The 24688-nt window shown below is 44.4% G+C and overlaps 2 protein-coding genes across 12 annotated transcripts in view; both read right to left on the reverse strand.

Moving 5' to 3' along the window:
• The window catches only part of arhgap12b (Rho GTPase activating protein 12b), a 50700-nt gene extending 49317 nt beyond the window's left edge, over nt 1-1383 (reverse strand). For 4 of the 11 annotated variants that reach the window (XM_068581650.1, XM_068581649.1, XM_068581648.1 and 1 more), the window contains exon 1: nt 1147-1383. The gene's annotated coding sequence lies outside the window, so the exon portion shown is untranslated. The remainder of the gene's footprint in view (nt 1-1146) is intronic. The other 7 variants (XM_068581656.1, XM_068581651.1, XM_068581653.1 and 4 more) reach the window with 2 other exon arrangements.
• Nucleotides 1384-5348: 3965 nt separating this feature from the next.
• Nucleotides 5349-22088, reverse strand: LOC137788565 (kinesin-1 heavy chain-like). The gene is made up of 26 exons (XM_068581426.1): nt 21960-22088; nt 19231-19318; nt 19048-19121; nt 18833-18937; nt 18370-18418; nt 18196-18251; nt 17878-17965; nt 16183-16307; nt 14646-14750; nt 14070-14215; nt 13837-13985; nt 13126-13325; nt 11567-11635; nt 11207-11413; nt 10974-11117; nt 9648-9836; nt 9333-9450; nt 8683-8738; nt 8488-8597; nt 8309-8410; nt 8172-8232; nt 6975-7046; nt 6255-6359; nt 5901-6108; nt 5526-5643; nt 5349-5409 (listed from the first exon to the last, which is right to left on the reverse strand). Exons 1-26 carry the CDS (start codon nt 22086-22088, stop codon nt 5376-5378), a joined length of 2907 nt encoding a protein of 968 aa, XP_068437527.1. The 3' UTR covers nt 5349-5375.
• Nucleotides 22089-24688: the final 2600 nt, after the last annotated feature.

Here is a 24688-nt window from a genome sequence, read left to right on the forward strand (position 1 = left end):
CAACCGGTGACCAAACGTGTGATGAAAGAAGCGGAGATGCCTTCATGAAACCATGTTGGAGCCCCTTGGCCTCATGGCTCTCTGCTGAGAGACAGGGGCGTGTTGCAATCACGTGTCGCTCCGTTAATAACACGCTTGTATTTACATGGCATCATGACAAAGCACTGTCACGTAGCACTCAATAAGGACGTGTAGCTGGCAGAGATATATATAATAATAAAAAAAGGAGGAAGGTATGCGTCAACGCAGAGATCACGACCTGCGCTTTTGTCCGCATCTCCATCTGCAGACCAGCAGCAGCAAAACACTCTGAGACCCCGGCTGCCTTTGTCCCCTGCGCTTCATTCAAAACAGATGTGGCCGAGCAGCATCCACTCCAACATGTGCTGCTGCAGTTCACTCCATCTATGCGGGGTTATGCGCTGCATGCGCGTTGCATTGAAAAAACGCCATTATTTTTTTACATTGATGCAATGTAAAAACATTTTTTTTGAAAAGCCCTGACAACAAGCAGATTTGTGTCTATAAATCGTGGAGGAGGGAGGGAGGCTGCTGAGATACAAGAGCATGCCTGGGGCGGGGGGGTGGTGGGTGGGGGACATGGGCGGGGGGCAGGGTCCCTTCCAGCCCCATGGACCGCAGGAATACAACACAAAAGGGAGTTTAATCCCTGTGCATTTATGACAAAGGGACTCCGAGTCGACACCGCCGAGGAACCCCAGGAGCGAGGGAAGGGCGAGGGGACGTGCCTCACCGGAGGAGGCGCCGACCCCGAACAGGGTTGACCAAAAAAAAAATAAAAAATCGACAAATACAAGCTCACTCAACCATTTCTGTAGGTGCGGACCGACGCTATCACGTGGAATGTAGAACTACCCGGCACGTGAACCAAAACCGCCTCGAGCCGAACACAACGGTCTCCTCCGAGACATATTTTGGGGCACGTTCCCAGAAGGCTGCGCGCTCGGACGCAAAAGCACTGCAGGTTCACTCAGATAGGAACCGTCCAATCTGCAACAGCGTGCATAGCAACAAAGTAACTCCGACAGAAGCCAATAGTCTCGCGCTGACCAGGCGACGAGGAACCGGGGGGGCAGCCACACACACACACACACACACACACACACACACGTTAAACATACTAACCTTTACGCAAACTCCAGTCGCGTGTCTCTCGTGTTCCGCGTCGACCGCAGAGGTAGTTGGGAGCAACTTTTCCCCTCCACCTATTTCAGCGTCGGCTGCTCCGACTTATTCCGCAGCGGACCTCCAGTCTGTCGGTCTGTTCGCAATCCCCCGCCTCTCTGCACGCGGTCAAGCTCGCGGCGGCAACACGCCGCATATCCGCGCGCGGCCGTCAAAGTAAAAGCTTTAAATTGATAAACCCGGCTTGCATTGTATTTGTTGTTTGGCCGTTTGGGGCTTGGAATTAATGACGAGCAGCTGAAAATAATGAATGAGGGGAAAAGTATTTTTATTTTTGTATTTTTTTGGATGACACTTTGGGTCATAACTTTCCCTACATGCTCCTTTATTGTGTAAGGGGAAACGGGGATATTTGTATTAATGTGGGGTAGGATCCGTTGCCTACAGTGAAATATATATTTGTATTCAATGAAAGCATATCTTTAAATATTAATCCAAACAATCTCTCTAAATGATATATTCGCGCATAATGGCTGAACTGTCTGAAATCAGATAAAATTCAATTTAATAGTTGTTGCCTTAACACACATGCGGTGCTATAATGTATTTTAAAGTTATTGTCTCCATATGTGATCAAATGTTGCGGTTTTGATCCACATTGTGTCCGTACACGCACATGTTACCTTATTTTGGATATAGTGTGTTTTATTTTGAAGGAAGATTCAAGTCAAATCCGAGTCTGGTCCCCGTGTTTCCGCTCAGCTTGGCGCAGTTGTGGTCTTTAACCCAGCAGACGCTGGTCTGCCGCTCCCACCCGACCCCCGGTCTGTCAGCTCGGATGCGGATCCGACCCCCCCCCCCCTCCCCACCCTCCGGCCGGCTCCCAGGTTCAGCACCTCACTGTCCCGAGCTTTTCAATCTCGGGGACACTCTTTGTTGGGATCTCCTGGAACCCCATCAAAGTTGGAATAGTTTAAAGTTCACTTTTGCTTAAGTCCCTAAAAAAGGTCATTGGTTCTCATTATTTGCTGGAGGTCTCATTGTCCTAATCTTAAACCTATTTCGCATTGTTAAAAATGCGTATGATGAACATGTCAAGATGCTCCTTCCTCTCCTCAGCCGAGCTCCAGCTATCTGGCCGTCACAGCGGGGAGTCTCACCATCCAAGCTGGGTCGTGAATGATTTAGAGCTCGGGTGATCCAGGAATACAGCACGTGCCACAGTCTGTGGTCTCAGCCCATAGAGAGGCTGAAAGTAGCCTCGAGCTGTGTAACTCCAGGTTTACATTGTTTCAGAATAATGTATGAACGTCTGCGGTGGAGTTTAATCACATCTCTTCTCGGTGAGTATTTGCATAAATGTGTGTAAACGCACACCCTGCTGGTGTTAGGATGGAAGTGGCAGACATTAAGCATCGTTAGTTTCAGTGGCTTCCAACACTTAGGGACTGAGAGTGTGATTTATTTGGTAAAATAAATGAATCAAAAGCAAACACCAGACAGAGCCTATTGTTGACTTGTTGATTCAATTCATGCATTTTCATATAAATTAGATTTTAAGGCTTTCTATTTATTTTTCCAAAACTGTTAACCCATTTCTACAAGTGAGCAATCTCTTAAATAAACATTGCCTGCTGTAGAAATAAACACGTGTTTAGGATGAATAACAATCTTGATGTGAACAGTTGTCCTCTCATGATGCGTTATAGGTAAATATATTAAACACAATAAAGCATCCTGGTACATGTAGGCGCTGCCATGCAGCACGGCTCCATGAGCAAGAGAAATCATCTTCCTGGGTTAATATACGAAAGAATTTATTGACACTGGTATGACATTCACATAAGAAGGCGGGACATTTTCTCTATCAATCATCAGTCATACCTCAGGTGGTATATGTTCATTGTATGAAAGTAAATAGCATAATAAGTGTTTGAAAAGGTTCATCTCAGCAAAACAGTGAATGAACACTTGATTCATTCAGAAGCTTTAACTTTATATTCTGTGCAATTACACGATTCAAGGGCTCAGGGACTCAAGGATAATTTATTGTCATTATGCAACACAGGGTTGTATACGATGCCATGAGTATATCATTGCACTTGTCAATAATAATATTACAAGGCTCCAGAGCTGACAGACTTTTATAGTGTTACAGGCTAAGTATCAATCATCCACTTCCCTACTGGAAATTCTGGATACATTAGCTACATTAAAAACAAAACATAATTAATGCTTTCCGAACAAAGTGATCATAAGTGGACGTTTGCCTGCAGCTATCAGGGATAAATTTCATGTTTATACCCACTCCCAGGGCTCTTCCTGCCCTGAGCCGAGAGACAAGAGTGCTGTTGCAGAGTCGAAGCCTCTTTGGGAAGCTGAGGAGTGAAAGTTTAGAGATAGTTTCAGGCCCTTGCCAATGAGCAAAGGTCCCAGGGGAGGGGCCAGATCAAGAGTGGCTCAAAGATCCTATATGAATTGACCAGAAAAGAGTTGCCGCACCTCGGTAAACCGGGGCCCCCTTCGGGAGCCAGACCTGGAAGGGGCGCTCAACGGCAAGCAGCTGGTCGCCATGGTCTAGGTGCGGGGGCTCGGTCGGGAACAGCCCAAAAGCACGTCATGGAGTCTCCTCCCTGTGGGCCGCCACTCGCAGTTATAAACATTGCGGTTGGGTGCATTGTGAGCTGGATGAGAAGCAAAGGCGGGACCTAAACGTGTTGATACTTGTTTGTGATTGTGCACCAAACAGCAGTTCGGCATCAGGCTGTTCATCAGTTTCTGATCACCGACTGGTCTAATCGTCAGATCTGTTGTGCTTGTGTTGTGGTAAGAAGGTCATGGGTGCCAGGAAAGAGACTCGCTCAGAGTAATGAAGGCTCTGGGCATTGTTGGGATGTCTTGGCTGACATGGCTTTTCTGTGCTGCTTGGTGATCAGGGGCAGTGAAAGGGGCGTGGCAGCTTAGGGTGGTGCTTCTAAAAAGGGCTGCTCAAATAAACACAATTGTTGAACCTGAGATCCAGGAGGAGCAATGCAGGTTCAGGGGGAGTGTCTCAGGGTCTGGCTTACAGTTGAGGGTAAAATGGAGCGTGAGATGGACAGCCGGTGCAGCAGGATGTAGGCTGTTGTACCGGATCCCAAGGTGAAGGCAAAGTTCTCCATTTAACAGGTCATCTATGTGCTGAGCCTCGCCTATGGTCATGAGCTGCGGATAGCGACCGCAAGACTGAGATTGTGGATGCAAACAGCCGAAATGACCTTCCTACGTAGGGTGACTTGGCCCAGGAATCTGGAGGGAGCTCGTAGTAGACCCGCTTCTCCTTCACTTGGTTCAGGCATCTGATCAGGGTGCCTTCTGGACGCCTCCTTTCAGAGGCGTGTCCAACTGGTCAGAGGCACCATGGTAGACCCACAACACGCTGGAGGGATTATGTATCTCGCCTGGCCTGGGAACGCCTCGTAGTTCCCAGAAAGAGCCGGAAAGCGTTGTTGGAAGAGGGATGTCTGGAATTCCCTCCTAAGCCAGCTGCCCTCACGACCCATCTCTGGATGAGCGGATAGTACATGGATGCATAAATTGATGCATAGAAAACAACTGTGCTAACACTAAAGGGCTCCTCTAAAAGCAGAACCCTCACAAGCAAAGCATGGAGAAAAAGGGTCGGTGCTCTTTCTTCACTGAACACCATGACAGTAGTGTCTTCTTATGTTCAGGGATTCATCAAGGTCACATACTTTAGGCTCATCACTTAAATGATGATAGAAACATAAATGTCTATCATCAGAGTAGTTTTGAACGTTATGTGTTGATTTTACAAGGCAGTGATGAGTTTGGTTTCTTGTAGAGCCTTAGGCTTGAAAGGCTACACAGTACATGCCATATTTATATACAGTATTTACACACGTTGATGTTGGAAGACTGGTGCAGTGTTTCCAGGTGAAAGTTCAATATTTAAGAATAAAACTTCTGGAGTCTAGAGCTTTGGCTAGCTGCTTGCGTGACTGTGCTTCGTCTTCGGCAGCTGTGAGGGAAACCGGAAAAGAAAAGGAATGCAAAGCAATTTTCATGTCGTCTATTTGGAAGTCTTGGACGGCAGTAGCTTGGGAGCCGAGTGGTTCAAGTCCGACACGGACCAGGTACGGAGAGACGCCAGTGGGCCTCCTGGTCACTGCCGAGATGCCCTTACGCAAGGCAGAGAACCCCCATAGGCGCTGTGCTGCGGCGGCCCATCATTCTGACATGTCGTCACAGTGATTCATGTTCCTGTATGAAAAAAATGAATTTCATCAAAGGGACGAATAAAGTCTGCTAAAACTGACCCGGATAAAGATGACAAAAGAACACAAATAGGGACAGAGGAGTGTGTTTTCTCCTCTCACCTATTGTTGCCTCCTCCCTTGATGCCGCCAGGCTGGTTGTTCTGGATGAGGTTGGACCTGTTGACACTGGTGTTAATGGGAGAGGCTCCCGGCAGCTGGCCTGGTCTGATGGGCTTAGCTGGGTCGGACGCAGAAAGAGAACATGGGTCACATCCTGAGAGCATCTCACATCGTCATCGCAGGTTCAGAGTATACATACAGTTCACATTTCTTTGTTTGAATTGAAAGAAAAAAGGCTTTACGGTACGCACATATTTGAAACTTAGACAGAGCAAGGTTTTTTGACTCGTCGGAAAACCTCATACACTGAATTTAGTTTTCAGAATATTTATATTCTATATTGAATATGTCCAGTGTGTATATGTGTCTGCCTACCTATGGAGGCTCTCCTGCCCATGTTTTTGGGCTTGACGGCGTCCTTAATGCGCTCCATCTCCTGGTCGTGGCGCTTGCGGTCGGTGGCTGCGTTCTCTTTGGCCTCCCTCAGAGCCGCCTCCAGGGCTTTGACCCGCTCAGCGGTGGCCCGCAGGCGCTTCTCCAGCTTAGGCAGCTCCCCTCGAAGGTCGGCGTTGTCCCGTAGCAGCTACAGATGGAACAATGAGAGTGAGAGGAAAGGGACAGGACACAGAGAGCATGTCGCATTAACACACTAAATCTGGTTAAAATCCCTTCTAAATGACTTCCGGCGGGAAAGCTTTGTGGCGATTGTGTGTTCATACATATTTGTACCTGCTTGTGAGCTTTGGTGAGCTGCTCGAGGTTGCTCTCCAGGAAGCAGATCTTCTGTTTCTGGATGGTGCTGCTTTCTGCATCATCCAAGTTCATCTTAGCTTTCTAGTGACGCACAGCACACAGATTTACAGGGACACTAATTTCATTGAACGAATGCAGACATACATGTTTTATGTCTGCATTCGTTTATCTGCCACAGCTGACTTGTCCCCATTGAGATCATCCAAACCCAGTGTGTTCAAAATCTCAAACCAACACTCAAGAATCCAAAGCGTCCCATTTGTGGCTAAATTAGATGCTAGGTATGATCATGGAGACGGGTACCGCATCAGGGCACATCCTCTACCCTCGAAGAAAAGCCTGATGCCTTTGTTTATCTCATCCAGCCTCAGCCTGAGGGTTGGAGGCGAGCGCCACGCTGAGAGCCCGGGTCCCTAATTTACAGCTGCTCCCTTTGAAGAATCAGATGGCCTACTTATTGCAGACACGTTCTGTTGTGTTCCCTGGATTCATCAAAATTTCATCACGTTGCAAATTAAATGCAGTACAGCCGGTGCATGGCTGTGTTTGTCTGCTTCCAGGTAACTGTTGCGGTCGTGCTTATGTGATATCACACTAGATTCATTGATACAAGATCACACACAAAACCAGATCACAGCGAGGATGTACAAGGAGCAGCTTGAGGAGGACAGGAGGTTATTCACATACTGCCTTTACCTTTTTCACTCGAGTGGCCAAGTCTGAGACGAAAAGCCTTCGGAGGTTGTGGAGTGTCTGCAGCTCTCGGGCCTGTGTGACGGCAATAAAACCCAGATCAGAAAAAAACTGTTTGGAAACATTAAAGACATGTTTTGAGTTTTCCATCCCTGACAATTCTGCTTTCACCCGAACACAAATGTAGCTTAAAGAATTTGATTTGTTACAAAAATGAAGACCAAAATGTTCCGGACATAACCATGGATGGATTACTGAAAGGGGCTTTCGGGGTATAGGGAGCCCTAATAGTCAGGGCCTTGGCCTTCACCGACAACATATCAGTCAAAGAGATATGTACCAACAAGGAAAAGATTTTAAAAAAACATGAAACAACGACAAAGTGATGCAAAACAGCTGCAAAGAGACACAAAGAGATTCACAATGACTTGAAAAAAGGGGGAAAAGACCAAAAAAGAGACACAAAGCAACTAAAAAAAAAAGTCAAAACAGAAAGAAACTTATATTTGTGCCCATATAGCTTGCTAATATTCAACTCAATTCAATTCAGTTTATTTTGTATAGCCCAAAATCACAAATACAAGATTTGCCTCGGATGGCTTTACAATCTGTACAGATAACATCCCTGTTCCAGGACCTCACATCGGATCTTGAAAAACTCCCCGAAATATAAGTGAAAATCTATTGAACCGGTCTGCTTGCATACTCTTTATACAGTAAGTGTCCGATTTACAGAAATAACCAACATGACCTGATTTGACCCCCATTGTGTGTGACCCAAATCCATTCTACATACTAAGTGTTATTTATAATCTGTGTGGTGTACTGTTTTTTTCCTATTTACTGCACTGTGAGAGAAATCAACATACATTACCATCATATACTAAGAGGAAAGCAATATGTGATACGCTAAAGGAAGTCACTGAAGTTGTATTAGCGCCATCCACATTCATTGTAGTTTGATCCTCCTGCTTCTTTTTTTTAGGTTTTTACTGTTTCGTATTCTCAATTCCTTACTCTAGCATTTTTTTCAGAATACATGAGACATTGTTTCTGGATCAAAAAGTCACTTTGTCAGTTTTAAAATTGAAAAATAGAAATTATATGAAATTCTATTGAACTCCAATGTATTCAAAATAAATGCAAAACTTGTTTTCTAATTCTGGGGAAGTGATTGAAATGGACTTGCTGATAACTCACCACGGTCTCCTCCAGTCCCTTCATGTCCTGTCTGGCCTGCTCCCGCCTGTCCTGCAACACCCTGCACAATGTAAAATGAGTGTTAACCTGTTGCATTATGGGACACAATGGCAATGACCGACACGTCGAGGTGTTACGTGAGCTCCTGCAGCTGGCGGCTCTTCTCCTGGTCTGCCGCCTTGAGCTTCTCGTGCTCCACCCTCAGCCTCTCCTGCTCCAGCATGATCTTCTGGTTCAGACTGCACACAGGTCGGCAACACAGTCAGCCTCGTTCCATTTACAGAGAGAAAGTGTTTCGGCCGTGTCGTGGTCTTACTCCCGCAGCTCCGTCATGAGCTTCTCCTTGTCGTCCACCTCGTCCCTCAGGCTGCTGATCTGCTTCTGGTGACTCTCTCTGTGAGACTGGATCTGCTTCTCCACGGCCTCCTGGAGACACACAAGCAGCACACAGCTGTAGCACAACGCCGCGGCCCGCATGGGACAAGTCTTTAACCCTTTAGAGACGCAGTACCTTGACTTCATTGGCGGACTGGATCTCGTTCTCCTTCTCCATGGTGTTGACCTTCTCTGGAAAGAGAAAAGCTGATATGGTATCACTATCATTCTGTGAACACTTCATCATTTAATGCACATGTTTGATACATTTTGAGCTTTCATCAAACATCGGAGATGTCAATTTACAGCGAAAGAAGGCATCTGCCGTGATTTAACAGCACAATAGTGAAATAAAGGCTCAAACGTGTGTGTGAAGATGTCAATGTCAACAGTTGCTATTTCGTTATTGTGTTTTCATGAGTCTTGGAAATTAATTGGAAAATTACACTGAAATAATAATTTCAACAAAAAAATTAAGGATTTTACATAGAACTAATTATAGTACTATATATATACTTAATTAAACAATAGCTTCAGAAAAACAACCTTTCTCAATAAAGTTTTTTTTGAAGGCTGGCGGAACAAAGCAAAAATATGAATCACAAAAACTGCACAATAAACATGCCAAGAGTGATTTGCCTGGAACACAGACACTAGTTTTAAGAAACTGCAGTGCACCCTGGGGATTTTTCTTTGGGGCTCAGTCCATTGATTTAAGCGCAACACATCTTTCAACATGGCATCACATGCTGGAGCATTGAAGGCAGCATAGCGGGTGATGCTCACCTTGGGCTTTAATCCGGACTATTTCCTCATTTAGAAAGTCCACATTTTCCTCCAGCTGTCTTTTCTTCTGCTCCACATTCTGGAGGCTGTCTGTCAGGGACTTGATTTTGGCTTCGTGCTGGCCGACGACAGTAAATTGAAAAAGACATGAAAACGGTCGCGTGTGATTAAAACTGACACAGAGTTTAAACCCAGAACAAAGACATGCAACAACCCGTCAACTAGCGAAGCTGCTGTTGGATTGACAAGCACATAATCTGGCACTTTAATTAACCGCCACATTTTGTCCATGATGGCGGAGGCAGCGGCGGTTACCTGGGAGACTCGGAGCTGGAAGGCATTCAGCTCCATCTCCGCCTCCTCCATCTTCTGGGTGCTACCCGCCTGGGAGCTCTCCAGCTGTTTGCTCTTCTTCACCATCGTCTTCACCTCCGACTTCATCTTACTGATGTAGAGACGGGCCATGGTGAACTCCTCGTCGATGAGGCCGCTGCTCTCTTGTTGCTGTGAGGTCAGAAAACAGTAGTTGGGCCTTTGAGGATGTGCTTCAGGCTTTGTCTTTGTCATTTTGTCTGTATGCAAAACATTTTCTTTTGAATGAATGCCTGCCTTTTGCATAATTCTGTCCATATGTAACCATAAACCACTGACTAACCATTACAGTTAAATGTACAGAAAGCCCCGTCTACAGAGGTGACCACAGGCCACAATGTGATTGATTGAGTTGTTGAAATTCTCTACACATCCTGACAGCAATAAATCAATCAAATGGTCTGACAAAACAAAACAAAATACATCTGGTATTGATGGTTATCACAGGGCTGGAATAATAATGTCTAGTCTACTTACCGACTTACCTAGTACTAACTACCTACATACATACATACCTACCTACCTACATACATACATACCTACCTACATACCTACCTACCTACATACATACATACCTACCTACATACCTACCTACCTACATACATACATACCTACCTACCCCACCGACATACCTACCTACCCAGTACTACCTATCTAGTACTACATACCTAGTACTACCAACCTACTCCAACCTACATACTGACCTAGCTATCTACTTACCTAGTACAAACTACCTAGTAATACCTACCTACCCTACCTACATAACTACCTAGTACTACCTGCTCAACCCATCCTACCTACCTACCAATACCTACCTCCCTCATACTACCTACCTATCCCACATACCCACCTACCTAGTACTACCTACCTCCCTACCTTCTTCCTACTTACCTTCTTCCTGTGCCCACCTATGAGCACTAACATTCACCATGTTTATTGTTCATGTTCATGATGGTGGTTTTGGGGGGAGGGGCTTTGGACAGAGGCCTGAAGGTTCTCGTCATGTTGTGATGTTTCTTGTGCAGGACTTATACATAATATATATAATATATTGCCGTGTACGACGAGGCCACAGTGAGTACATGGGCCGGATACACAGTGGCTGCACTTGAGCCCCATAAAGCGTCGTCAGACCGGTAGATACACTAGATGGGTTGCTATGGTGATGTCACTGAAATCAGCAAGTCATTTCTGTTTCAACAGCCACCCTCCTCTGCTACGATCGTGAATTATTGCTTTGAAACGGTGCGTCATCACACGGCTGGTAACCTTTATGTCGTTGCTCCCCATGGCGATGCCTATCTCAGCCAGGTCTTTGAGTAATGATGACATCATCTCAGTCACCCTCTTCTTCTGGTGGTTGGTCATCTCCTTCAGCTTCTGGAGCTCAGAGTCAATGGAGGCCAAGGAGTTCTGGTGGTGGAGGAGAACATGAACCAATACAGACCTCACAAGGTTATCTATCGCGTGTGGCCGCTGCTAGAAGTTGCGTATAGAAGTACCGATTTCTCGTTCAGCTCCTCGCTGAGGGCCTCAAACTCTTGCGCCTTGTCCTCGACTTCCTGGCTCTTCTCGTCGTAGTTGAGGGCCAGCTCCTCCAGGGCCTGCAGCACCTCCTTCACCTCCTCCTTAGAGGCTTCGTTCTCTCCCAGCAGCCGGTTCAGTTCTGTCTGCAGGGTGTCGTGGTCGCGGCGGGACGACGCCAAGAGCTACAGGCGAGGACAGAGAGTGAGGGTGAGACAGTGACGCTCAGCGACTAATGGTCTGCTATCAGCTGTCAGGCTGGGTTTGTGCTAACGGGAACAGCTGGAGGGGCTGAGGTGCAGGGAGGGAGGAGAGGGGAGGAAGGGCAGTGGTGTCACCTCCTCCTGGTCCAACATCTGCTGCTGCAGCGACTCCAACAGCTGGGACTGCTGGTTGATCTCGTCGTCCTGGAGACGGAGGAGGAGGAGGGAGCAAAAGAAAATAGGATGCACTTATCACTCGTTTTTTTCCACCAGAAACACCGGCAACACTGAACAGCAGCCAATCACGCCATCTGCTGGCTAACAGAGGACACTACACGGAAGAAGGATTATAAAATTAGAAATGTTGCGTAAAATATTACATCCTAAGATCATACTATTTATCTTATTGGAGATACATTATTTAGAATATGAGTACAACAACATAGTCTGTCAAGAGAGTTTTTAGTGTGACGTGTGAACACTTCATTGTGTGCCCGTCATTACTTTTCAACACAGGTTACATATCGTGTCTGTAACAGCAGCTGCAGTGTGAACATCTCTGTTACACCGTCCGCTGGAGGAGGATGGCTTCGAGGCTCAGTTAGTTATACGCTTTACGTGAGAGTGTAAAGGAATCACACTTTATTGTTTAATATATGGTGATTAAAGGAGGACACGTTTTTTGTCGTCGGACGAGTATCCCAACTGCTTGTTGGCGATTAAATGTTTTATGTGTAAAGTTGTTTTCTTTGTCCGAAGTAAGTCTCAAGTCTGAGCTGAGAAGGCCCGAGTCAAGTCCAGGTCATCCTGTTGTCACAAATAATATCACTTGGAAACACGAGCAGGGTGTCTTTTGAACAACCATTCAGTCCAACTATATCGTCAAGTATTTGTTTTACCTTTACTGTATGATTACGTATTTATTATACTTGTTTTGATCGTTTTTTCCTGCTTGTGTCTCTTGTTTGTTCGGTTTGCAGAGTCCACTCTGCTGCAGTAATCCTGCAAAAGGCCCTGTGGGACTAATAAAGGATGATCTTATCTTTTAAGCCCATGTGTGTGGCAGGACTCGTGCCCGCACATGACACTAACAACCATCACCAAAAACAACTAATATATATACTAACAGAACAAACATATGCAGTAAAATGATCCATACCATTATTATTAAACAATATTAGCACATCTTATCTAAAGGGATGTGCATTTAAGTGTATTAGCAAATCATTAATACTATTAAAAGAACCCGACTGATCCATTTTTATCTGCTATTTATCACTTAAGAAATCAGGATAAACATTGGAAGGCTGAATGTCGTATGCAGCATAATAATAACACAAAACCGCCGTAACTTAATGTTCATTAGTTAGTCTTCCTGTTAGTTTAACTGATATTGTTGGGTCTGATTCAGTAACCTTTGTTTAGTCACATCTGATACTTCAGGAGCTCCGTTATGTTAATGTTTTAAATCGCATTGCTGCCACGACGGTTGATGGATTGTCCGACTCACAAAAACTCACTCTCACATTCTCCGTGTGATTAGCCGGTAGCGCCCGAGATCAATAACGTTCTCACTCGATCGATGAATCCACACATGAACTCGACGCTTGGGGTGTATGTGTGTAGGTGTGTGTGTGTGTGTGTGTGTGTGTGTGTGTGTGTACACATTGCACTTGCTGCCACGCCTCCCTCACCTTGTCATCCATCTCTTTGTAGAGTTTGGCCATTTCCCCGGCGTACTTCTCCGTCTCGGCCTGAGTGAGTTTGACCCCGGGGAGGCCGCTGAGCGCCGGAGTGGCGGCCATCTTATCGCCGTTGAGCGCGCTGTCCAGGGCCTGCACCTCTGCTTTGGCCGTCTCTTTATCGAACTGATCCTCCACCGGCACGGTCTCTCCTGCGAGCAGAAAATGAGGGACATCCGCTCCAGTCTCGGTGAGTGTCTGTGCCCCCCCCCCCCTCCTCTCCTCCACACACACACCATTTCCCTCAATGACACCTCAATGACACGTCTTTAGATTTCTGTAATGCAGGCGTGATCGTGCAAAGAGAAGCTACACCACACACTGCTGATGGGGAAACAAAGGACTCTTTCTTAAAGTCCAAAATAGGCCCAATGTGTGATTCAGCTCTCTGGAGCGTGACTGACTGATAACACCTCTGAACTTCTGTTTGTTTTTAGCTTTTTTTCCTTCTCCATCTTATCCAAACCATTTTAAAACAAAGGCGTGGTTATCGCTCATTCACAGGAACTGGGAAAATTCCTACGCTGGAGGGATTTGACCAAGTCGGCAGAGATCTCCTCAATCATTCTTCAAAAACACCCCCGTGTCCTTAGTTTCGACGTCATAATGCAGCGCTCGTAGCAGACAGAAACGAGAGACGCTATTGGACGGCGCGGTCCTCACCGCTCCTCCAGCGGTTCAGCTCGGCCTCCAGCCAGGTGACGCTGGATTTCAGCGTCTTGTTCTTGTCCCTTTCTTTCTCCCACTTCTTCTTCCACTGCTCCGCGGTCAGCTCCACGTTCAGGATCACGGTGTTCTTGACGGTCTTTGCCCTGGTGAGACAGGACGGTAAGGAAGGTGATGGTTGCTCTTTCAGAGAGTGGTTCACAGCTGTGTGTGTGTGTGTGTGTGTGTACCTCTGTCCAAACAGCAGCGTGGTCCTGGTCTCCGCTTCATTGTAAGCCGATGGCGAGCAGCAGATGACCATGGTGGTCCGACAGTTCCCTCCCAGGGAGTCCTGCAGGATCCTGGTCATCTTACTGTCTCTGTACGGCACGTAGCTCTGACAGAGGGCACGCGTTACAAACCTGCTCGGGTCTTTTATTAACATCGGCATGATGTCGTCACTTTGACATATGTTTTACATGACACATCATTATTATCACTCGTTTAAATAAAAATCATATCAATCATTATCCTTTCTGGGGATAATAATCATCCACATTCTCCCTCTCAGGGCCGATCCCCGTTAAAAAAAGCTTTTAAAAGCTTGTTTGTCGTCTGTCACTTGCGCGTCTCACAGAAAAGATGCTCTTCTATTTTATTAAATGTTCAAATCCCCTGCAGACAGCTAATACGCCGGCGTGGATGTGTTTTTTAAAATCTGTTTGAAAACAACAATTGGATGACAGGACACTTGAGCCCCATTCACTTTCGGTGGGGATGCCCACTTTAACGCCCCCCCCCCCCCCCCTCCCTTCCCCCCGTCTCACCGAGCCCTCCGCCAGAGCCGAGATGACGTTCCCCAGCGAGGACAGAGACTTGTTGATCATCTTGGCCTCGTCCAGCACCGTCCCCTCTGCTCCCGTCTTCCCCACCTGTGAAACACACGACACAGCGGCGTTCTCAAAGAGGATCAGGACGTGTGGTGTTCACGGAAAAACAAGTGGGTTCACGAAGGAAGGCAGATCCGTGGACTAAGTCACACTGTACACTGTACATGTATATAGATATACTGATGTATATATGTTATGTATGCTGCATACATATATTTTGCATTTTGCACTTTTTGTACATTTCAGTTTACATTTAATTTAAATCAAACCTCTGAATACACTGAATACACTAATTTATCCTCCGAATACACTGCTGTGTTTTGCTTGTTGTGTATGTTTTGCACATGTGTATGTGTATATGTATGTGTACATGTGTGTATGTATGTATGTATGTATGTATGCATGCATGCATGCATGCATATGTATGTATGTGTATGTATGTATGTGTGTATGTGTGTGTATGTATATAGATATGTATGTATATATGTGTACATGTATGTGCGTGGGCCACGGGTGGGTGTGTATGTGTAGGTATGTGTATGTATGTATATATGTATATGTATATGTTTGTATATATGTATATGTATGTGTATATGTATGTATGTGTGTATATGTGCATATGTAGATATGTATGTATGTGTGTATGTATATGTGTGCGGGTGTATGTATATATATATATATATGTATCCATTCCGCTTGCTTGCATGTATGTGTATATATATGTTTATACTTATTTCTTACTTATGCATACATCTGTTACCCGCTGTTCCTGTTATTATTTATTTTATTTTATCATCTGTGTGTTTAACTTAGTTTACGGCATTGGGATGCTGCTAGTACGACAAAAAATTTCTCCTTGGAGATTAATAAAGTACTTTTCATTTCATTTTCATTTCAGAACAAAGCATGGTTTATGTCTTGTCCTTGTCTTATTAACATGCTGATGGACCCATTGCTACAGCGCTGCCCTGTTGGAAGGAAGCAGCAGCGTGTCATTAAAGCAGCTTTATGTAACTCCAACCAATGCAAACTGCGAGAAAAGGCCCGTCCACAAAGTGCTAATGGTGCAACGTGTAAGATCTGGCCAGGATTTTAGTATAAGCATTCAAAATATGAACTAACATTATCAACAGATGTGAGCGGAGGTCAAAGTGTTGAAGAGGACATCTTCTGAAGCCAGCATGGTCACCAGCCACCATTTTGTTTATTGAATTGAATCCAAAATGGCAGAAATGAGAAAACAAAAATCTGATTTCTGTTTCGTCCTCTGTGGTTGGCTTTGTTGTTGTGTTTTTTTTATAAGTGATGATAGTCAATTTTAACAGTACGGCCCGAGGAACAGGGGGAATGCTGCCCCCTAGTTGTAGGAGCAGGTGGTCAGATCTTACACATTGCACCTTTAAAATAAATAGCTACAATAACTGTAATGCCAGGAGGAAAGAGGAGGACGAGAGCAGGAAGGAGGGAAACTCACACTCTCACTCCCGGCAAGGTCGACCAGGTACAGCTTGCCGGTGAGCTTCTGTCCGGTCTGAGAGTTTTCCTGCTTGATGTTGATGAGGAAGATGCTGTGACTCCTGGAGCTGTGCTCGTTCATGTCTGACACACACACACACACACACACACACACACACACACACACACACACACACACACAGAATTAGCACGGTGCTAATTGTACCTTTTTAGTATTATTTATTACAACTGATCTATTAATCATGTAATAATACATATTTTTGGATAATTTGTATGAATAATAATATAATTATTATCAATTGTAATGTGTATGCTATTACTAAAGACACAATTGACTTACGGATGTTAATGGATATAAACAAAACTTTTAAATATACAAAACACAACCCAAACCACATTAACATGTAATCAGATTATTTTTGCACTTTAATTAATTTGTCTAATCTTTTTATGAAAATGTTCAAAAATGTAGATAGAAAGAAGGATCAGGTGGGTCAGAAAATAAAGAAATGTGTTTTAAAGTTAACTTGCGAGAAATAAGTTAATGTCTTCTATATTGTTTTAATATGTTTTAATCTAAATCAGCCGAAGTCAGAATTACAGAGAGAAATCATGTGACGGTGACGAGCTGTTTGGTGTGAAAAGAGGCGGCGGCAGAGCACAGTGCTGGTGTCACATGCCGCGACTGAGCACGACACATGTGGCCCTCAAGGGCCGCCCGATCCGTCTGAAGCGTGAAGTACAGCTAACCGGTCATGGTCCTGCATGTCATCAGGATGTCTTCAGGGTTCTGGTCCTTGTTATGCAAGAACATCTGTTCTTATCTGAACTTCCTCTTACTTTTGTCCCACCGTCGGAGCCTGCCACCTCAGATTACTATAACATAAAGTAAGAAACACTACGTATATATATATATATAGATATACATATATATATATATATATATATATATATATATATATATATATATATATATATATATATATATATATATATAAGTGAATAATAAGTAAGACTAACACCATGGCAATAAAAAAAATAAGAACAAGAGTAAAATGATTAAGTGTGTAAGAGACAATACTAAGTACGTTGTCTAAAGGAATAATAATAAATGTAAGATAAAAAAAAGTGTGTAAAATAAGTGAATTAAAATATAAAAGTAACACCCTGCATGGTTTAGAAAGGAATATAGTTAATGATGTTGAAAAAGTAATAGAAAGTAGTATTTAACAAGATATTAAAAGGTCATAAGCTAACTCCCCAAACTCCAGCTGTGTAAACATGATGAATGCCAGCTGTGTGTACATTTAGTCATGGGCACGATTAGTCCAACTCTATAAACAGTAGTCTGTAAAAATAGAGATGCTGAGTCTCAACCCCCGGCGGGTCCACCATGGGACCGTATTTTGGAACAAACATATGGTGTTTTTCACTTTTTTTTTCTCAAGAAAATCAAGCCGTGTGAGATCGAAGCTGATCGGAGGCTGCAGCAAAGACAACGATCAAGCTCAGCTTAGTCTAAACCTAGCGTCCAGGAATATAAATCCTTGATGTGAATCACTGACTCCCCTGCTGTGCGTGGAGCACACGCAGGGCGCCCGGCATTGTGCCTTGGCTGCAGTCAGGAGACCCGGTGAGGTCGAACCCATGAGAGGCAGCAGGCCCCGGGGGGCCGCTCGGCGCCTGAACTCACTCGTGACAGCCACGTGTCTGCTGTTTTTGCCCTCGTCGATGGCGTCCATGACCTCGTCGGGACAGCTCACGAAGCGCTCGGTACACCCCTGAAGACACGCAAGCACAAGCAGCCGCTGTGTTCAGAGAGAGTCGACTTCACAGAGACACAATTATACGCTGAAGAAGACAAGGACGTGGCGATGTTTTCAGAGGGAACTTGTTTTCCCTGTCGCTTTAGTCTGTTGCGTCCTCTCTCCCCATCCATCCAACTAGAGACATGAAACTTACACTTAATAATCTCATGTTTCGAAGTAACGTTTCTCAACATGTGTCCCACCTTGACATAGGGCACCCTGTTTTTGTCTTCGTGCACCGAGAGGTTGTTCTTTGTCACTGCGGGGAAGAAGGAAAGCAGACGTCAGGTCGGAGTCTGCCGTGTTGTTGATGTTAGCATGTTAGCATCGAGGTCTGAACGATGACGAGACGAAGCCACAAGGGACCTGAGACGTACCATCCAACAAGTCCTTGATTTTGTCCAAATAGATTTCGAAATATGAAACCTGCAAAGAAAAAAAAAGCATCCGTAGGCGTATCATTATGACGTGTACTTGCTGCTATCTTAGCGAGTGTTTTTTAACCTTCTGTTAGCTGTGGCACATTTTCTACAATAAAAAAAAACAAACTGCGACACACTAACAACCAAAACTGTTACAAATTGTCACATTGTAGCATCATACAGCGTATGTGGTAGGTAATTATTGCGCTTCCTACCAGCATGGAAGAGTATTTAATTACTAGGCCAGCCACTATATTGCAAGCTCAGACGCTTAACAACGGAAAGTTATTTGCGGCAACTAAATGATATTTTTTTGAACCTATCAAGTGAAGTTGGACATTTTCCCACGGCACACCTAACAGTGGTTGAAAGTCCCTGCCTTAGAGCTTTCAAGTGCCTGATTGTGATGCTATCCTACTTTGATGTGAAACTCCAGGTTCTCGTCCATGGAGTAAATGTAGTTGAAGATGTCCTGGACGATTCTGGGAATGATTCCCATCATATCGGCGTCGTGGAGTCGCCCCTTCAGGAGACAAGTACAAGAGAACGAGACATGGATGTGCTGGACAAATACTCCAAGCCTCCTCTGGGGAAGTTTTGACACATTTTGGACACGGTGGAAACAAATATTACCTCCATTGTGTGAGTTTTACCAGAGGACGTCTGCCCATAGGCAAATATTGTTCCATTGTAGCCCCCCAGAACATCTGGAGACACCAACACAAAGAAAAGAAAGGGACATTTGGTATTGAGGTTTGGGCTTTTGGTGTGTCAGCCACTTGGACTCCATCTGCATCCCACTCCTGAGCGCCTTACCTCTGACGATCTTCTGAGCCACGGCGTTGTAGAACTCCACCTGAGTCGTGGTGGACTGGAACACGCGGTCAAAGTAGTACGGCTTGCCCTATGAAGAGGAGTGGTGAGCACCAGAGACATGTTGCTACAGAGCAGCGACACGCCGACACAACTCAACATAGCTCGGCTGGATGTTAGCAAGTCAACAAGTCCTTTTCTGATGGCCAGGGGATGTGCTTTGAGTTCTAAGCTGAGCTTTGTCAATGGAAGACATGTGTAACGTGGCTAACGTCCTGCGGTGCTCTTAAGGAACACCACGAATAAACGACACATTCTTCCTCTTACAGATGAGGAGTTGGATTAATGAGCAATAAAACACGGCCTCGTTCAATGTGATGCACTCACTGCTGCTTTACTCGGTCTGAAAGGACCAGCAATGTATGGTGGCTAATGTTAGCCCATATTAGCTTTTTCTATTTTTCAGGGTTAAAGGTTGATATTTTTTTTTCTCTACCCAGTTTTAACTTGCCCCTGTACAACGTGTTTAATCCATTAGAGGTTATCAAAGAACAAAGTTAATTGTAAAGTTTTATCAGTATGCAATTTAATAAATATGAAGAGGCCCCGGGGAAGACCTAGGACACACTGGAGGGATTATATCTCCCGGCTGGCCTGGGAACGTCTCGGGGTCCCCCAGAACGAGCTGGAAAATGTTGCGGGTGAGAGGGAAGCCTGGGTCGGTCTGCTGGGTGTGCTGCCACCGCGACCCGACCCCGGATAAGCGGCGGAAAATGGATGGATGAAGTTTTTTTGCCCGTGTACTTGAGCTGACTAAACCAACGACTAAACTCCTGTTTGCGGGATAACTGAAATGCTAGCTTAAACTTCTGCACATAAACTTTGTCTTTACCCGACGCCATGTTTTCTCCCCGAGTGCCTCAATCACTACTGAGCATGTGCAACTCTCCACGGAGAAGAGAAGAAAGCAAGATGGCTGCCTCCTGAGTTGCTACTGTACATCATCGAGAGCTGGTATTTTACTAATAGTAAACAATCCTTATTGGTGTGTGTCTGGCGTTACTGAGTCAGCTCACTGACACACTACTTGTGCTACTTTACATTTACAATGATTCTTAAATGACACTTGTATCCACAGGAGCTGCTACTTAGCTGAAGTTAGCATCGCAGGAGAGCAACCACAGCACAACAGATACAATAGACGTCAAACTGCTCAAATGTTACGAGAGAGCAACATCTTGCCACACATACTCCCAATGGCTGCGACACACAGCACAAACACAGGTACCCTTTCATTTTAGATTATATTTGCTCTACAATGCAAGTCCTTCATATGCAGCTGAAACGCATTTGTAATGCTGGTTAACGGCACTGAGGACAAACACCGAAATAGAAATGCGAGTTGCCTTTGAATCTGAAATAAGTGTTCATGCATAGATTCCACCTGCAGCAGGTTTGTGCACTGACGAGTCGGCTTTCTGGCCCCTGAGCCAACCTGCAGTGGAGGAGGAGCCGTGCAATAATAAGCAATGTAGTGTGTATGGTTTTATCTTTGTGTCTGTATTATGCAACAAAAAACTTTAACTATAAACACTGCAATCAAAAACTTGTTAAATACATTTATAATTATGAATCTACTAAAGTTGATCAAAACTGCTTGTTTTAAATCCAAAAGTTGTTCTTGCTGTTTAATATGATACGTAGGGCTGTCGTGTCACACAGAGAAGGGATTTAATTTAATGAAAATCTTGAGAGCGAAAGACTGTCTAATTATCAATAAACACACAAGGACACATTGGCAGTGAGAACTTGTCCAAATGTGTGGATAATATTCAGAATCTTTTGTTCATTGTGTATCTTCAGCTAAAAGCAATGGCTGGCCGATGACTGGGAGTCAATGTCACAGGACAAAGAAGCCATTCATTTTTGTTTTCATCTTTAATAGTCATGAACATCAGGGGTTGCAGTTTGCCAAGTTAAATCTATTTTTTTCCCACCAACATGAATACATAATGGTTACCAATAAAAGGCTGATGCAACACCTATAAACACTGCAGATTCACCTGATGCTGGTGGAGACAGCAGAAACCTCCCATACGTGTTGTCGGGATCTGGTGACATATGACTCACGCCTTTTTCATATTCACCAGCGTCCACCTTGTACACTGTATGGAAGACGCTGCGTTTGTCATGTTTCTCTACTGTTTACTGTTTATTCAGGTTTTGCAGCAGTCACAGGGCTGCACTGGGACCATTTGGGGACTTTTCAAACTCATCTTGTGGGATTCATGTCTTTAGCTGCTATTCAGGGCTTTTGACTAATTGACACTGAAGTGTTTGTTTTTTTATTGACACATTGCTGCTGCCAACTAATAGTTTTAACATTACATAACATAAAAAAACACTTAAACTCTACATCGCATCAAAAAAAGAAGCTTGTTTGCATACAGGCTTTTACAGCTAAAGTGATCCCTGGTGATTTGTTTACATGCTAATTGACGTTAAGTCCCATTAAATTGCTAGAAGTTTGTATTTAGTTTATACCCTGGACTTAAAATCACGCTACATTAACTTTGTAAAGGTGTCTTTGGTATTTATGACACCAAAAGAGACATTTAAAATATAAAACAAGGACAACTTTGATCCAAATTGTAATCAACACACTAAAATGATATTCGACCGAGTCGGGCGCATCTTCTGAACCGGAGCCGGCAACAGGGACGCGCACTCACCAGCATGTGCACGCAGTCCTCCCCTTGAAACTTCGGGATGTACTTGTCTCCCCGGGCCAGCTCCGAGCTGTTCAGCGGCCGGAAGCGGCACACCACCTTGATGGAGGTCTCCGATGCGGGGTCCGCCATCTCCACCGCCGCTGATGGATGATGGATGGACGCAGCGCTCCGTCCTCCTCCAGAGAGAGAGAGAGAGAGAGAGAGAGAGAGAGAGAGAGAGAGAGAGAGAGAGAGAGAGAGAGAGAGAGAGACCACGCCCCTCATCCAGCTGACCGGCTGAGTGGTCCTCACTTAAACAACGTGGAGTTTTAGAGACATGACACCAGCTGTGGGCTTTTGTTTGTTTGTTTGTTTGTTTGTTTCAGAGCAGGCTGTGTCATGTGACATTCAATGAGAGAGGAAAAACATGACCAATATCAGCGATGGACATTCATTCCAGCACGTTCTGGTTTCCTCATAACTTTGGTCAACTACATGTACCGCATTTCTCTTTGCACACAATTTAATCACATTTTAAATGTTGGCAGTTTTTAAAAGGTTCACTTTTGGATTTTGTAACATTTGTGTACCTCTGGTGCCACCTTCAGGCCAAACGCCATTACTACTTTATTTGTGTAGCCTTGCGTTGGCCAAGAATAGCAATGGTTTTGTGCTCTGTATCCCACATTCTTCCAATATGTTTGATTACATATGACCCTCCCCACCAGCATGGCTGTTGTTTTATTACATTTAATGTTTGTCTGTGACGAGCTGTGCTTCAACGCAGATTGCACAAATTGTGTTGAGAAAGTGCCTTTTGCTTTTCTCGTTGTTGGTCACCACTGTAATGTTTGTAGACACTTTTACTATATATTATACATCCTTTCTCTTCACATGTGTATTCATGTATTTCACAAATGTGTAGAACCTGTTTAGTCTTGCTGATCTGACAAAACCCGCAGCGGGGAGGCAAACACTACCTGTACCATCGTGGAGCCCGCGGGTTCATGCTTGTTCTGCCATGGTTCTTCTTCTCCCCTTTTCTTCTTCTTCTATTTAGCTTTGACCGCAGAAATGGAAGACATCCAAGCTAAACATTTCTTCAAACTAGACTTCAATCAAAACGTGAACTGTCAGGCAATGGGAGAGCGATTCTGAAGCTGAGGATAGACTACAGCATGCTGGACAACATCCATTTCCAACTGAAATCTAGGTTTGAGCATTTCGCTGAGCGAGCGCTAGCTTTCCTCGGTTTGGTCGATTGTACAACATGTCATGAAATGTCACTACATTTTGATGGAGTTACTCCAGCTCTACCGGCTACAACAGCGTCCATGGAAAGGTCCTTCTCCGGTTTGAAAAGACTAAAAACCTACGTCGGAATCGGACAAGGAGGACTTCTACAGCAAAGTCATGCAGGTTTTTGTAGAGACGAATAGACTTCATTTACATTGACAAGGGAAGGTAAGACCATGCCGAAACGGTAGTGAGCTTTATATCCTATTTTTATTTGTATTGAAGGAGTATGAATTTGATCAGCCCAACCCCGTCGGGTCATCAACAATGCATGTTGTCCATATCAACAACCAACCAGTCACATTTAGTTGTAACAAAACCGCGGCAGTGCGGCGACCGCAGTGCGCGTTGGCGCGAGTCGAGGCCTCGTTTACAGCCACCAGCAGCCCCAGGTGCAGCAGCAGCCCCAGGTGCAGCAGCAGCAACAGCGCTGTGGCTAGTTTATGATTAAATATGACTGCAAATGTATAAAACAGTAACTTAATCAGCATTTCACTCACCAGATGCACATAACCCCTCTGTGGGAAAGGGGTCATCAGTAAATCCTGAGATTCTTGTTTCTAGGTTTGAGACGGTAGCTTCACTGACCAATCACAGCGCATGTTAATGGTCACGCGGGCCCTGTGACCAATCACACGTCTAGGCCTTCGAGGAGGCTCTCTCGTGTATTTTAACCAGGCTACTCTTAGATCGAGGAAGACCGGTTGAAATGTGATTGGATAAAAAAATACTCTTAAACAGGTCCCAAGAAGCCGTACGAGAGGCCTGAAGGAGCAGACGAACAGATGAAAGCACAAGTGCATTGAGAGAATAAGCTAGAGACAAATAATTATAATACATGTAGTGTATTTGTGAAAAACAATTACATTATGAAATAGTTATAACCTTTAATTATTAAAACTATATGTGTGTATATTTATATATATATATATTTATATATATATATATATATATATATATTCTTCTATATATATACATTTTAAATAATTATAAAATAGCTATAACTTTGTGATTCTGTTTCGGCCTTCAGAGAAGGCTTCGGAGGCCCTGACGGCCGCCACTGATATAAACACTGACTGGTATTTCACATCAATGCATACAGAATGTACTCTGCTCTCATTACGATGTCCTGGGAGCTTCCTGTTGGCAGCACAACGTTTATAGTTCCACATTTATGATGCTTTTTGAAACATAAATGCATTCAAATCCCATCTTTGTGTAGACCACATTTCACCAACCAGTAATGTGACTTTAGAGAAATACGTTCACAATGTCAACTCTTAAGTAAAAAACAAAAGGGAGACATTTATATTCTATATGATTGTACTATTATTGCATTCATGTGACAATACACCGTCCTAGTATGAATCTGTCTTTTAATAAACCAAATCAACGATGGCCTGATGCATTAAAAGAGCACAAACGATCTCTGCGGCTTTGTGGGAACTCTGATT

This window comes from Clinocottus analis, unplaced genomic scaffold (genome assembly GCF_023055335.1).
Source record: "Clinocottus analis isolate CAN_PGR_092001 unplaced genomic scaffold, fCliAna1.0.p SCAF_18, whole genome shotgun sequence".
NCBI lineage: Eukaryota > Metazoa > Chordata > Actinopteri > Perciformes > Cottidae > Clinocottus > Clinocottus analis.